The 15992-nt window shown below is 42.0% G+C and overlaps 1 protein-coding gene across 1 annotated transcript; it reads right to left on the reverse strand.

Moving 5' to 3' along the window:
- Positions 1 to 12394: 12394 nt before the first annotated feature.
- adora1b (adenosine A1 receptor b) lies at positions 12395 to 15663 on the reverse strand. Its single transcript, XM_071919864.2, has 2 exons — positions 15323 to 15663; positions 12395 to 13193 (listed from the first exon to the last, which is right to left on the reverse strand). Exons 1-2 carry the CDS (start codon positions 15661 to 15663, stop codon positions 12395 to 12397), a joined length of 1140 nt encoding a protein of 379 aa, XP_071775965.1.
- Positions 15664 to 15992: the final 329 nt, after the last annotated feature.

Here is a 15992-nt window from a genome sequence, read left to right on the forward strand (position 1 = left end):
ATCACTAGAATGACCAAATCACACTGGTGCAATGATTTATAACCCTTATTAGGCCATGAGTAGGCTATCGCAACAATCATTGCTGTATTTTTCCTTGATCTTGTTTGTTGTTCTCGCTATCTCTGCTACACAACAGTTTGAGTTGTGTAGCAGAGATAGACATTTTCATTGTAAAGACAGACTCTTGTGCAGCATCTAATTTGTAATCGGTCCAACTATGTGCACTAGCGTGTGTGTGGGCATATGTTGGTATTTTGGGGTATGTGAGTATCAAGGTGGTGTGGGCAAGGATGGCTGTGGTTTTGTGTTCCTTGAATCTGCTTCATTTTGTCTCTACGCCAGCATATGATGACTCACTTTGGTTCCCACATGAATGACCAAAGCTGCATATGGGGGCTTTTTTCAATGAGCGCACTGCTGACATCCCTTCTGTCCTCGCATGCATGTTTACTTAGTGGCTGCCCTGAATTTAGGATGCAGGGAAATGTACAACTCTTTCTTCAACTGATATGTTAAAACACACCATGTCATATACGGTAGTTTAGTTCAGTTCAGTTCAGTTCAGTTTAGTTTAGTTTAGTTTAGTTTAGTTTAGTTAGACAATTGTGAAATAGAGCATTGTCAAGGATTACACAATAAAGTCAAAGCCTTATTTCCATTCTAGTCCGTGACTATAATAAGACATGGTGGAAGGGTAAATGGCAGCATACATTAACATTAATACAACAATTTAAAAGTGGAAATTAAAGTGCAATTATCTGCTAAAGAATGCTACAGAAGAGTCAGTATATAAATTGTCAAAAAAACAAGTCTAGAATGGAATACAGATTTCATATAACAGTATTTTGTCAACAGAAAACATCATTTGAGTTCCTCAGTGACTGGATCTAGCAGTCATATTTTAACCTTCACCCTGAACACATGCTGGCTTGAGGTCTGTTTAATATATAGAGGAAGTTTGTTCCAATCTTGAGCCGCAATGTATAAAAAGGAGCATTGTCCTAATTTAGTTCTGAACCCTGGTAGACACAGATTGACTAAACCTGTTCTGGTCGAGTGGCTATATGTCCCATTTTGTTTGTAAGGTGTTTGGGGGGCCTGGTCGTTGATAATCTTATGCACATTATGGAGCCTAAATTTGTACAGAGGGAACACTGTCTGAGCTCCTGTAGATGGGCTTTATTGTTCAGGATGTTTTTGCAAATCTCATCATGTGGCTTCTGGGAAAGGCAGGCAATTGCAAATGGTTGAAATTGAGAGGGACTTCCCTAATTTGGAGAATTGCAAAGAAATAAGTAGATCTCTTCTTTCAGCGTCCCAAAGTGAGTTGCTTGCCTTATAGGGCCAAGGAAATATATTGTATACCTAGAAATGTCGTCATGCAAGAGGAGGTGTGAAATCTCGAGGAAGACCTGTAGTTTGGTTAAGTTTTAAGGAAGGTTTCCTTCCTCATAACATCATTTCTGGTTTCCTAAGACCGTCTGATAGCAAACACATTTTGACACAGAGAAATGTTGCCATATCCTCTCCTCAATAAGCACTTTTTTCATCATTATGTTTACAGTGCATGGATGAAATACTGAAAAAAAAATATAATACTCTTCCCTCCTAGTTACCTCCGCCATGAGGCCATTTGTTTGTTTGTCTGTTTGTCAGCAGGATTACGGAAAAAATAACCCATTAAATTTTGGCGCGAATCCGGATCCGACTCACGAACAAGCCTGACAAACAAGCAATTGGCCTTGGCGGAGGTCTGCGCACTCCAAGTGCCCTTCTAGTTTAGCTTTGTTGTGATTTTTCCACTGAACACAGAACACCAGGCATATGAATCCGGGAACATGCATTGACCTTGTTTGTTGCTAAAAATACCCTGTGAAGGATATACGTATAAAATGAGGGTCAGCATAGGGTAACAAGCATCATAAAATGAAGGAAATTAAAATTTTCGAATCCCTCTTAAAACTAAATACATTTTATTGACTTGCCCATATTGTCAGTAAGGTCAAACTCTGGAGAGGTGTGTCTTATTGTTGTTCTGCATATACATAATGGATTTGTCTTTATGGTGCCTGTGCGAAATCTTTCTATTGCTTCTAGACACATTGATATATTTAAATGAAAGATATTTGTTAAATGTAATAAATGTAATTCCCCATGGACTGAAAAATGTCCTTTTTACTCATGTTGTATAGACATCCATGCCCAACAGACATGTTTAGTGCTGTGTTGAAGGTTTAGCTGCTACATTTTTCTACTGACAAAAACAATACCAGCTATATTATAGTTATATTACATGCATTTATATTGCACACATATTTTTGGTCACAGAGATTGAGTTTGTCCCAGACTGCAGCAGCTCTGCCCAGCTTCAAACAGAAAGCTCAGCACAAGCCTCCTCTCATTTGATGCAGCTTTTATGCCCATTCAGACACAATCATATGGTTATTTCTGTTTATGTGTGGCTCTTCAGAGGATCCCCAGGCCCGCTTTGAAAACATCTGCCACTGATTTCACATGGCGTCAAAGGCTTAATGAATACGGCTCCATGCACGTTAACAAATGCCACATTTCATTTGGTTTCGCCACTTTACTTCCAAAAAGACGTCTGGCACAGAACCTTGAAAAATACACATTTTTGTGTGGCATGCTTCCCAAAATTGACCTCAATCGCCACGCAGCCTGTTGGCGCACACCGTGTAGCCATAAGAGGTGGCCAACTGCGTCATCACAGAGCTGGATAATATCATGGTAGAGCAGCAAGACCCTCACAACACAACACGGCCTGGATGTATATGATTAGGTTAACCAGCCATGCAATGAAGGGGCGGTTCCTCCTCTGAGACGTCATATCACCAAGTCATCATCTGTGGCCACGCTCCATTTTTACTGGAACTGCTGAAACAGAACACAACAAAAACCTTATCATACCAGGCCTGAGATATTGTCTGCATGTTGGTATTGTAAGTTCAGTGACAGCTGGAGGTGAAAACTCTTATCATGTTTGGAGATTCATGAGAAATCTGCCCATCAAAACCCAGCAGGCTTCCGTCTCTGATTTCATTTAGCGGGGCCTGGATTCTTGAATGTTTACAATTCAACACTTCTGCTTTACTGCAAGTTTTGAGACTTGGTCCTTAATTGTGACATGCCCTGTTTGGTTTCAAGCTGCCTCGTTAAAGCAAACTGTTTATGTTTTATTCTATGTTTCAAGCAGGCAGTTATAAATGCCAAAATCACTTCCTGTCTGTCAGAGTTGATGTGGTTCCTTGGCCAGCTTCCCTCTTCACAAGCCTTCAGCTGAGTTGTGTTTTATGGTGACTGGTTTGTTGACTTTGTGGCGGGACACAGAGACTGTACAACACACAGGTCCCGCAGTGTTTGATGTGGGGTATGTTAACCCCGTCGCTCTGTCCAGGTACTTTACCAAGCCTTGCTGACTATGCTGCGCTTTGCATTTATTCTGGGAAAGGTTTTGTATTTTTAACCCACTTAACTCCTGCATCATTTTCTCCCCGCTTGCGAAGAAGTTCTTGTTTCTCCTTTTATGTTTCCTCTTTTTCGATTAATCATCTTTATATAGTTCATTTTATTACTACTGTAATAAACCAAAGCAATTATGAGCAGTGTAGTGGTGTCTTATGTATTGTTTCTCAATATTCACAATCCCTCTGAGGTTGTGAGAGAAAGATTATGCCTGGGGGTGAGGCTGGCATACAAACATCCTTGGTGCATGACCCACAAAACAAATGAACCAACTCAGACTTAAACAAAGCTGATCAAAACAAGTAATCACCTGGGCGGAAACCATGTTGTGCCACTCACGGCCGTAAGCGTCACACATACAGCAGCGTGTCTGCGATGAGTCATGAATCAAGTAGGATAAGCTTGACAGAAATAATTCCATGAACAAACGCTAAACAGTCGCCATAAAGTTCTGTACAGTCATCTGAGCGGGACCGTAGGAGCCGAGGCTTGACTCATCTCTCCCTGGAACAGCAGACAGGAGTGGTTACTTCTGCTCCACTAAATCTTTTATCAAAACAGATTCAATTAAATACTCTAGACTGTTACTCACCATGGGGCATAATGCATATTTTGTGTGCTAACATTGATTTTTAATACTCGATAGTAACATTGCGATATGCAGTTGTAATAGTACTATCAACAGCCAACTATATTCTTTTCTACATGGAGTGAACCAAAATGAATGATATCAATCATAACATATTACATTACAAGATATTAACAAACTATTGCTTCTACATCAGTATCATTATTAGATGCATTATTACACAGTCAAATGCCCAAATGAGAATGTATTATAGTGGAACTCAAGGTGACATGTCAGTCTTTCCAGTATCACATTCAGCTCAGGTTGAATACTGGAAGATATTGAGGTTAATTCCTGATATATTGGGGGCAATCTGAGATAGCATGCTTACACTACAAGAAAACCAAAGAAAAAAAACCCCAACAAAAACCTAAAATTAGACGATGGTTGGGATGATCTGATACTCTTGAATCCTAGAATCAGCACTTAGTCAGCACTTAGTCTCCATCTGTACACCGGATAACAGCTAGTCTTTATCTGATCTGGGAAATGAAGTTCCAGCACATTGCCGGGGATCAAAGCATCGTATCGTTTAAAGCTGATCAAAGCTGGAAGACGCAGGCCATATAGAGCATTAATCCTTATCGTTGCTTGGTTCTCCCCTGCTCTGGCACCAGGCCTCCGGTGGCCACCGCAAACCACAAACACACACTTCCTCTGCTTCCAGGCAGGTGCTCCACAGGATTGGGTCACTGAGTGAATGAAACAGGATATGACAGAAGCCTCTCAAATCAAAGGACGCATTTGTGGTAATAACATATTGTAATGACTTTTGGATGCATACATCATTACTTCATTGACTAACTAGTACATTTAAATGATGAGCAATGCATCAGGTTGGTTGGGTTTATTACAATGTATGTCCCACTTGTGTTGTCACCCCACAGAAAATGGGAATCTATCATGATTTAAGTAATAGATGGAGATATGATCATCGTCTAAAGTTAAAGTGGTACAGTGTATAATGTGTGTGAGTTCATGTGATTCCATATTACTGAAAAGCAGCAGGCGGACTTGGCTGAGGACCAGCTGTGAGGGTAGACTGCGTCTGTTGAGGCCTTGGCTGCCGGTGCAGGGCAGGTCCAGGCAGGCGGAGCTGTGTGGCTGTGTTGGCTTTATGGACCACCATCTCTCACCACCACAGTTAAAAGCTAATTACTACCAGGCATAAGCAGTGCCCTTTATGGGCGTGCCATCCTCTGTCCTCCAAAGCACAGCCACAGGGAGTGACAGCACGGACCACGATGGGAGCGCTGATTGCCCTGAATATTATTATTGCTTATTTAACTCTTTTTGTATATGGAACAACGCCTTCATAACTTTTTTAAAGAGCTGTTTTCCAAATCTGTTCTGCCTCAAGCAAAAGAGGGACCAGACCAAAACAGAGAGTGGTGCCTTACAGATACAGCAGCTCGCAGATTCTGTTTGGCTCCTTTTGCTGGCCCTCACCCAAAGAAAACGTGTATAGTGGAAATGTATAGTAGAATTTTATTGGACCTGACATTTGTGATCTACTGTTTGAGGTCTTTGAAAAGGACTCCATTCAACAAGTTTGGAAAACCACTGTTGCAGAAAAGGGGAAAAGGGATGGGAATTTCCCCTTCCTGATAAAGGCCAAGCAGCTGATAGCAGGCGGGAAGTGAGTCAGGCTCAGCACTTTACCAGCCTCTGCGCACACTGGTTCAGACTTGTTGAGGCAGGCAATTATCCTCCTTTTCATGTGTGTTTGCTGGGGTTTTAACTCACTTTTACTGTATTTGGGGTTGCTGGGGTTTGAACTCGCGTAGCCAAAGATGAATACAACATTTCCCTCCAGGACATAAACCTGAATCATTTTTGGGCACACTGTATCGTTTTCCTGTAATGCAGCAAAACAACTCAAACCATAACATTACTGTCATGGTTAGTGGTTACACATCTGTTGATGACTCTACTTGTGTCACTGAATTGGACTGCAGTACCTCTAGCTTAACATTTTTCCCTTAATTGCATATTTAGAAGTCCTCAGTTTGCATTTGAAAAACACAAATGCGTCATAAAAGTACTGTCTAACAAAGCAGTCACCACTTACACAAGTGACCTATTTACAATGACTGAGGACTGAAGCAATACAGAACCCCAAAACCTGAATTCACAAACTTTATTTATACAGTAGGTTATGTTGAAATTCAGTCTGGATTCATGAATGGGTCCCTCAAAGTTAAAAACAACATTGCGGGTGCTGATGCTACGCTGGCACAGAATGGCTTTGTGGACACAGAGACAGTGTCCAGGAGATTTCATGGGATGTGGGAACATTTCCAGGTTCATACTGTACCTGTTAGGACTGCGATGAAATAAACATCAACTGGGTGTAAAAGTTCAAGCCAACATTTTGCAGGTCCACAGAGCTGCTCTCCAACTGATTGTCAGTGGAGCAGATTTTGTCTCCTCATGATATCATCTTGGCTCCATGTCTTACATTTGAAGTGACTTTTTCATGTTCACAAATATAGACTGGATTGTTCAAGATGATATAAATCTCTTGTGAATTCTACTGTGGATTCTATTTGACAGTGCATTTTCCTTTGTTCGTTTTTTGTTTTATTGTTTTTTCTGGACTGAATCCAGTTTGTACAAACCATCTGTTTCTACAAATTGGATTCCAGTACACCAGTTATGTTGCACTGACATGCCTGTATACGAGATATTGACTTTAAATGACTAATCCTTATTGTTGCAATAATTATTGTTGTAGTAATCTGGGCCCTGTCCATATTGGAGAGGGGTGATTACATAAGGGACTTGGTATGTGCAACATGCCAGCCAGTCCATTTCAAAACTGGTAGAGTAACAGCTCTTGTAATTCTGCACCAAACAGGATATTTCTACCACCCAAGTTGTAGAGGAAGATGCTTGGTCATGGATTCAAGTTCTGTCCCCGATGAGCATTATGTTTATGTAACTCTGTTGTTATCTAAATCTGTTGTTATGTACCATAACATTTATTGAATCTAATGTGTAATTATATGTAATAGGGTTTTGGTCTTGAGTCTTTCAACCTAGTTCTGTGGTCTAATTCAAGATATGTCTTGAGGATGTGTCCTCTTGCGTTTTAATTAGTTTCATTCAAAGAGCCAAGCAAATCCTTGGAACTGCTATCAAAGGATTTCAAATAGAGGTCTATGGACGCTGAACTGTCCATCCGGACCTGTGGGAAAAGTTTTAATGAAGGAGCCAGCTGTGACCCTCGTACCCTCTATCAGAGGACCAGCCCACCAGTGAGTCCTCCTGGCACTGCTCAGTTTTAATCAAACCATACCAACACGTTGTTTACCAGCAGGTGGCACTGTGTCCCTAAGACTGTCGAAGAGCTCAACAGAGATTTGCAAATGGAGCTGTAGTACAGGGAATTACTGAGAGGGAAAAAAATGCAGCATCTAGCCTGAACAGCCACATATTTAGAAAATCTCTTACCTAGCCCAGGAGGGGATTTATCCTGCTAATAAAGCACAAAAGCATCTGTGTTCAGTCGGCTAATGCAATAGTATGAACGGTTTCATATATCTTCTTCTCTTTCCAAAGCACAAGAGATTAGTTTGAGATCGTAGAGGAGGCAATCCTCCCCTGCATTTTACGGCCTTGCTTCAAGGCTGCGTTTTCACAACACCCTTTGAGGCAAGATTTGTTAAAGATAAAAAAAAGAGATGAAATATTGATGCTGCCCTGATTTTGTGAGCCTGTTTGGTGAATAATTGATTGTTGAGGGAAAATGAGTTTGTTTTATTTGCAGCACCAAACTACTCTTTTTATTGGAGGATATTTACACATGCTGTGAGCCTTTATTGCTTTTCAGTCATTATTTCACAGAGGTCCAGCAGGGAGATGCAATTGTTTCTAATAGCTGGTGAGGACAATTGATCACACAGTTTTGCTGTTAAGACACCTCTAGTGTAAATTCACAGCTAAAGATGATGGCAGATAAGCAGCTTTGATGTGTAATTGCTTTGTTATATTGGCGCCGCTCAGCTCGTCAGCGTTGCATACCATTATATCTGAATAGGCTGCGTTCAGTAATGCGCATCATGGACATCAAGCAGAAGTAAATTTGCATCCTTCTGTTTTTGTGCCCATCCATTTGGATACAAGAATCATCATGTCTGGCACCAACTAGGAATCGATGCTCTCACACTGCCTTGTCATAGCACAGATGGGTACAGCACAGATGCTCTTCCAGCAAAGCCAAAATACAACTGTTGTGTTTATGACTAATGCAAAACACATGCAAAACAACACCAACAACCACTTGGATATAAAGTTTTATGGATATATATTTTTTCTGTATCACACCTCATAGTATCATACTGTGGAGTATCCCAGGTTCATGAAGGTGTTGTTTTTCTTTCAACCCTCAAAGGTCTGTGCCGGAGCCGTGTTATAGCTGCTCCCCAAGCCAGAGGAGGTGATGGCATGTAGCGCTGTTCTGACAAGGAGCCTGTTTCCTGCGGTGCAGCGGCACCTGGGGCACAACATGTTTGCTTTATTCATGACGCCTGGTCAGAGCCCAGGTAGATCAAACCGCTCCTCCATTTTTAATGCAAAAAGCCCTTTAGTGGGGCATAAATATCATGCCATGCATTTTCTCCTCAGCCTGCCCTGGTGAAGGGAGACCCTGGGGGATAGGATGGTCTGTGTCGGGTGGATCTTCAGTTAATGGACAGAGAAAATATTGACCTGAAACATGGTTAAAAAAAGACCATCCTGAGGAAATATTGACATCTGGAGCATTTCACCAGAATGGATGAGGGCAGATACAGTACTTAATCGCCGTACATACAGTACAGAGACTTCACACACTTTACCACATTCAAAAACATCAGTTGCTAAACACTATTGTCTTATTTGCTTATCAAAAGTGTGTGTACTGACTCCTTCATTTCCTAACACATCATTAAGACAATACACATTTCTTAACAAATTATCTTTGCACATGTTATGTACCATAACATCTATTTGATCTAATGTGCAAATGTATATATTATGACTTTCCAGTGTTTCACAAGATCTGAGGTTGCTATACTCCGAACAGAGGTTGGTATTACTGCAGAGTGTGAATATAAAGCGCTGGAAAGAGAATTCCCTCTTGTTCCCTCAGGGTCTGCGGTTAACACCCACATTAGCCCCAAGGACAGTGAGGTCGCTGCGGAGAAAGGTCACCTCTCCTGTTCTGTTAGAAATACAGAGCTCCAGTATTTCCTTTCCTCTTATTTGACGTTCTTATCTGAAGTCTCCTTCCACCTGATATCCAATCTTAGCCTGAAACTGAGGGACTTTGCCCAGGAAAACTGGCCAACATGATAAGAATAGCCTCCAAGAATGAAGCATTAGGCTTATATGTAAAATACCCCTAATATTGAGCTAGGCCATTGATTTGTATAGGCTGTGTGGGCAACACTATATCACATAGAAATAGCTCCATGTCTGGTGTAGTTCCTGTGATATCGATTCAGGAGCCGTAATATTGAAAATATGAGACTTAAATCTGTTGAGGAGTTATTAGATGGAGACCAGGCAGACACATCAAGAGAGAGGAGTTAGCTCTTACATGGCCTGTCCAGGAATTTTATGCGCCACCAGATATCAAGAGAATTCATATTCTGAGGGGAGAAACGGGCTGTCAGAGCCATGACAAGTCGACTCTTATCTCAGAGGCTCTCACTGCATTATTACACCAAGCCAGTAATGAGACTTTTGACAGAAGTGCTGAGCTGCAGCAAGGTACCAGTACAATGTGTTGCGATTTTCTGGGCTTCAAGTGTTGATTGCTCTGGCATAATTATAACCCAGGAAGTGGCGACTTCTTGCTGAGAAGTGTCTTCATCTCATCAGCCCCCCCACCTCCTGTCTGCTAACCAACGGAAAGATAGATAAGAGCCTATAGCTGTCACATTCAAAATGATAGATAACATCAGCGGTTTGTACTTGAATATGCTCTATGCTCTAAGGATCTAACCTTCAGTCAAAATCTGTTGCATAAGGGTTTAGTTTGCACCAGATGTCCATCATCAAGCTATAAAATAACCAGTGGTGTAAAAAGTACCCAAATCCTTTACTTCAGCAAAAGTAGCAATACCATAATAGAAAAATTCTTCATTAAAAGTAAAAGTTGTACTTAAGTATCAAAAGTAGAAGTACTCAATCTGAAGAAAGGTCCCTTTCAGAGTGTTAAATTATTGATGCATTAACCTGTAACACATATTTTAATGTTGTAGTACTAACTACTGCATATACTGTTGGGGAGTTTAAACTCGAACAATGCAACATATTTTAGCCTATTGTATGTTTTGCATGTAAAACCTTATTCTGCAAAGCAACTAGTAACTACAGCTGTCAGATGAATGTAGTGGAGTAAAAAGTACAATATTTCCTTCTGAAATGTAGTGGAGTAAAATGATAAAGTCTCACAAAATGGAAATACTCAAGTGAAATGCCAGCACTTCAAAATTGTACTTTAGTACTTGAGTAAATGTACTTTACACCTCTGAAAATAACATATACATTTGGTGGACAGTTTTTCCCAACAGTATCATACATTAGTATAGGTGATCCCTATGGGAATTGAAGCTCTAACCATAGAAATGGTATTGCTCTATTTAAATAGAAAGGACCAGAAGAAGTGGCAGACATCGTTTTCATTTTCTAGTGGAAGTAGGGCATTACCTGTAGAAAAACATGTTGTCATTGTTATATCTTTATTCATTCACTTTTATCCTCAAGTATGTGTTATGTACAAATACGCCTGACCTAAATACTTTGTAGACACATCAAGATACAGCTAGTGTGGATTGTATTAAAGGTTTCTGTTCTGACACTCCATACAATTGATATAATTCAAGCATCAGAGCATTCACTGATGTTCACTTCATGTTGCTACCAGCGAGCGATAGTTGTCATGATAGCAGTAGAAAATGTCTTGGCCTTACACAGGAGATTGTCACCCACTTAAGGGAATATCAGTGGTAGGCAGTCTTAACATGGTCTTTAAAGTCTTTAAAAGAGTCAGAACAGAATTACTTTACATTCTCATACAATGTACTTATGCCAGTGACGTCAAAAAAAAAGTTGAATTAGTAGTCTACAGATGCCATAGCTGGACATTAAGTAAATTGTTGAGATAACACTGTAGTAAAGATAGTCACAATCTTCAGGTTGTCTTTTCTAGGCCTTTTAAATCAGTCCAGTCCAGACTAATTAAAATACTGATTAAGGCCATGGAAGCCACCATCTGTAGTGGTAATTTGAGATAAGGGTATTCACAGTCTAAGTTGGAGGGAGAAAAAAAAACAGAAAAGCCCACTAACCACCAGCTGGCATGGAGAGTGGATAAGAATGAGTTTTAAGTGCATCTTCTCTTTCTCCCCCAAGAGTAGCTGTCGTCCTCCAGCCATGAATCTCAGGCACGCAGCCTCTGAAAGGGCACCAGATCGTCAAAAGCTACTTGGAACGAAACCCTCCCGCTCCCTCCAGCTGCCTATTTCTTATCCCTGTCCATCTCCTCTGTAATGGATCAGAGCTGCTGGAGCGCTGTGGGACTCGACTCCATTGAAGAATTCAATTGAAGGATTACAAAACCCTGTTGTCAGCACAGACCTTGGCCCAAACACTTTCTTCTAGAGCGCCGCCTGCTCTACCACTGTTGTGCCATTAAGACCCTGAAGAAGAGATGAGTGTTCTCATTTACATTATTATTACATTCATATTCTTCAGCCACTGTCAGTTTAAACAAACACACAGTATTACAGCAGTAAGACGAACCTGGAGTATTGACAGTACAAACTTTGATCCTACAGTAAATCACATAATTGTGTTGATAAAACTGATAATCCGATACTGATCAACTACAATAACTTATATTGCACATTTTGTAATGGCCACACCAACTGTTTTACCATAATTAACAAAAAGAGTTAAAGCTTAATGTCTTCAGTCAGTTACTAAGTTAGACACATCTCATTATCAAAATGACTTACATTATTGCAAGTTTATGGATACCCTTTTTGCCGTAATTCTTTTGCACTCCCGTTCCAGCCAAACTCATACACAATCCTCCTGAGTAAAGATACATGATCTCCCAGTATTTGAGATTTAGGCTGCAAGTCGCCATGCCTCACTCGCTACAGCATCCTAGCGTTTTGCACCAACTCATACTCCTCATTAGAACGCATTCGAAATGAGGAGGCAACCAATGCTCAGACATGCACTGATCATAACTTTCCAAGTAAGCAGCCAGCTCCATTCCTTGGATTAGATTGCGTTGTGCTCCAGTATGGACGGTCGTTCTTTAGGTTGTTGTGGCGGGTCAGGTTGTTCCTGCTGCTGTTCAGGTGGAGCTGACTGGTGCTGTGGAGGATCAGGGTTTGGCATTTCCTTCTGAGGGGGCTGAGGTGGCGCTGCCTGCTGCGGGTCTGGATTGGGGATCTCTTTCCTCTCGCTGGGCTGCAGCTCCAGTGCTGGTGTGTCCTTGCAGCAGAAGTATTGCTGCCAGATCTTCTGGAAGGCGGTGCGGAACTTCTTAATGCGGAAGGCGTAGATAATTGGGTTGACTGCCGAGTTGCCGTGGGTGAGCAGGATGGCGATGTAGATGAGGAACATGGGCTTCTGGCACTGGGGGCAGAAGAGTGTGATGCAGTTGAGGATGTGGAGGGGGAGCCAGCTGATGGCAAAGAGAAAGAGGACCAGGGCCAGAGACTTGGCTAGGTTCAGCTCCTTGTCATAGTACTTGTTGGGGTCCGTGTGACTGGTGGTGCTCTTCTTCTTGTTCAGCTGCTTGTGGATCATGTAGAAGATCTCTGCATAGATGACCAGCATGAGCAGCAGCGGCGGCAGCACCCAGCCAAAAAAGTTGAAGTAGACCATGTAGTCCATGCTGATGACGTTTTCGAACTGGCAGGTGATGATGAGGTCGGAGCTGATCGAACCGTTCTGCCGGAGGCGCCAGAGGTTGTTCCAGCCCAACATGGGTGTGAGGCCCACAATGAAAGCCACCGTCCAGCATATCACCACCGCCAGCCCCGCCCGCCGAGGGGTCACCACCCGCTTGTAGCTGCAGGGACAAACAACACAACATCGGGTCAGCACTTTGGCACACTGCACTAACAGAGCCTGCATGCTTTTTGTGACTTTCATTTTCCATTTCGCCAGTGTCCTCAGGCAAACAAAAGGTTTGATTCATAATGAAGAGTTACCATTCAATATAAAATCCTCCAGCCGCTTTCCAAGCAATATCATTTGCAGTATATATTCCCACTTGGACAAGACCACTTCTCCTACAAACCCATATCATTAATCCTCACCACTTGCAGCACTGCTGTTTTTTATGCTTCTTTTGCTCAGGGCAGAACTGATTCATATTTCCTAAAATTGACTTCATACAACCCACTAATTTATCAAAGCAGTACAGTGAACGTGAACTGCAGTACTTGGTATGCTACAGCAGCAGTGCATGGCTGCAAGGGTTTAGTTATTGGCCTTTTCATAATTATTAATGTTTTATGGACTGGGATCAGAAGGTGAGGAGAGAGCCTCAGCCTGGTCCATGCTTACAGGCAGTGATGAAGACACTGTGAGCTAATCCACCTCATATGAAAGCAGACTATAGAGCAACGATTGATTCCTTTTGGATTACTAATGCTTGATGTGTACGATGTTTGACACTGTCAATGTAAGGGAAATGAAAATAATCTGACATTTGCTGAAGCGTAGCGTAAAACATTGCAATTTAGCCCAGCTGTCACAGGTGGCATGTGCTTGACTGAAGTATTGATTAGATGTTTAAGTATTAAGATAGGTCGGAGACTGAAGAGCAGCAAGGGAATCATTATTCACACGCTGAGTCTGGCAGCCGGTCTGCTCAGAGGGGATCAGATACTCATCATCATATCTAACAACAGGGAGTGTGCACAATGAGAAACAATGGCACAGTTCAGGGTATTGGTAAACACACAGTTACTATAGCAACACAATGGTGGATAGGCAAAAGACATTCTTATGAACTGGAAAAGATGATTGCTACCCTCTGTTTGTGTTCTTAAACTGCTGTCCCTATTGATTATGAAAATGAGGTGTGGGATGGGAGTGGCAGCAGCAACACTAGAGAGGGAAGCTCTGATTTAAATAACATGAGTGTTTTCTGGCTGAAGTACTAAAATAGTAATTGTCTGTAGACGATGTAACAGTACAACTCTTCCTTATTTTGGATTCCAGCTCTACTGTAGTCCTGTCAATTCATAATTAAGCTATTGTGGGACACTTCTATTGTATTTAATGTCAGACTGCATGAAGTGCTGTGTGATAGTCCTGTAAAAGAGGTTGTATCAGACATAAAGGGAAGGACTTGGAGGGTTTTATACACAATCCAAGCCTGAGAAAGGAAATCAGTGAAACCAGTGGCAGTCAAAAGCTAAAATGCATGATAAATTGCTATCAGTCCCATAAGCATGAAAGGTCGTCTCACACAGAAAATGAAAATGTGAGGCTATTGCTGACAATATTCCTCCTCTTCTAACAAGCTTATCTCTCCAGCCTTTCAGCCTGGCTGCTCAGTCTTTTGTTTCACTCTGGCATGATAAACCACTGGTGGGCTTGTGCATCAAATACAAAGGGAGAGCACATCGCTGATTGCAAACGTGTCTTCTTTTCTGCTCTCCAGAAACACAGAAAAGGAAATTCTCCCATACACCAACCCCAAAATATACACTGCAAAAGACTCTGGCGGAAACTAATTATTTTGATGTACTACACTACACATATTAGACTCCTCTCTTGCAATCCAGAGGACAGAGGAGCTAATTAAAGCTGCCGGTTGATCAGCCATGCTCTAGTAAGCTGTCATATCAATACTGGTGAGTCAGATCCCCATGCCTATAGGGGACTGGCAGGATGTAGGCTTCCTATAGTGAAATAAGACCCAGGAGGAAATCAATGACAGGGAGCATACTGGAGATAACAACTTCTACTGTGTGTGGAGGCTTTTCTGCAAGGTTGCCACCACCACCATCACCATCATCAATCATCACCATCATCATAATCATCATCATCATCATCATCATCATCATCATCATCATCACCTCTCCACATCCCATGGCACAGGCAGTGGCAGCAGTAACTGAGTATAAGCCCCATCTGCTCATGTATCTCTGGGCTGTTAAAGTCATGACCTGACTGTGTCGTTACCTGGTTGGTATCTTGACCCTGAGATAGCGGTCAATCGCAATAGCCAGAAGGGCCAGGATTGAACTTTGTGTAAGCACGAGCACCGTGCACGCGACGAGCAGGCAGCTGTAAAAGTGAGTTTGGAGTCCGATGCTGATAGTTATAGCCAGAGGGATGACGAGGGCTCCCACCGCAATATCCGCCAGAGCGAGGGAGACGATGAAACAAAACGTGGTGTCTCGCAGCGATTTATTAATTTTCACCGCCCAGACCACCATCACATTCCCTATTACAGATGAGACTGCAATCACCACCTCCATTCCTATGTAGAGCGCCTGGGCTGGAGAAAGTGTTTCGGGCATCCTTACAGATGATTATGTCCTCGATAAGAACAAAATTGATTCCAGTGAAGCGGGGCTTTGAGGATCCGACAAAACAGTCGTTTGATTTTTTTTTTTTTTTTTTTTTACTTCAGTATCTTCCAAATGAGCCGCGCGTCCAGCAGCTTCACAGTGTCCAAATTCCTCTGATTACCACACAGAAGTTGTAAGAGAAATACAGTTTGTGAGAGGATGTAGCATATTAACCAACAGCACATCTAGGGGTGAATGGTTATCCTTTGGAGCAGGTGTTGTGGTCCGGCGGCTGTTGTGCGCTGCTCGTGCTCTGTGCCCTGCGCCTCCACTTGGCT

This window comes from Centroberyx gerrardi, chromosome 14 (assembly GCF_048128805.1).
Source record: "Centroberyx gerrardi isolate f3 chromosome 14, fCenGer3.hap1.cur.20231027, whole genome shotgun sequence".
Taxonomy (NCBI): domain Eukaryota; kingdom Metazoa; phylum Chordata; class Actinopteri; order Beryciformes; family Berycidae; genus Centroberyx; species Centroberyx gerrardi.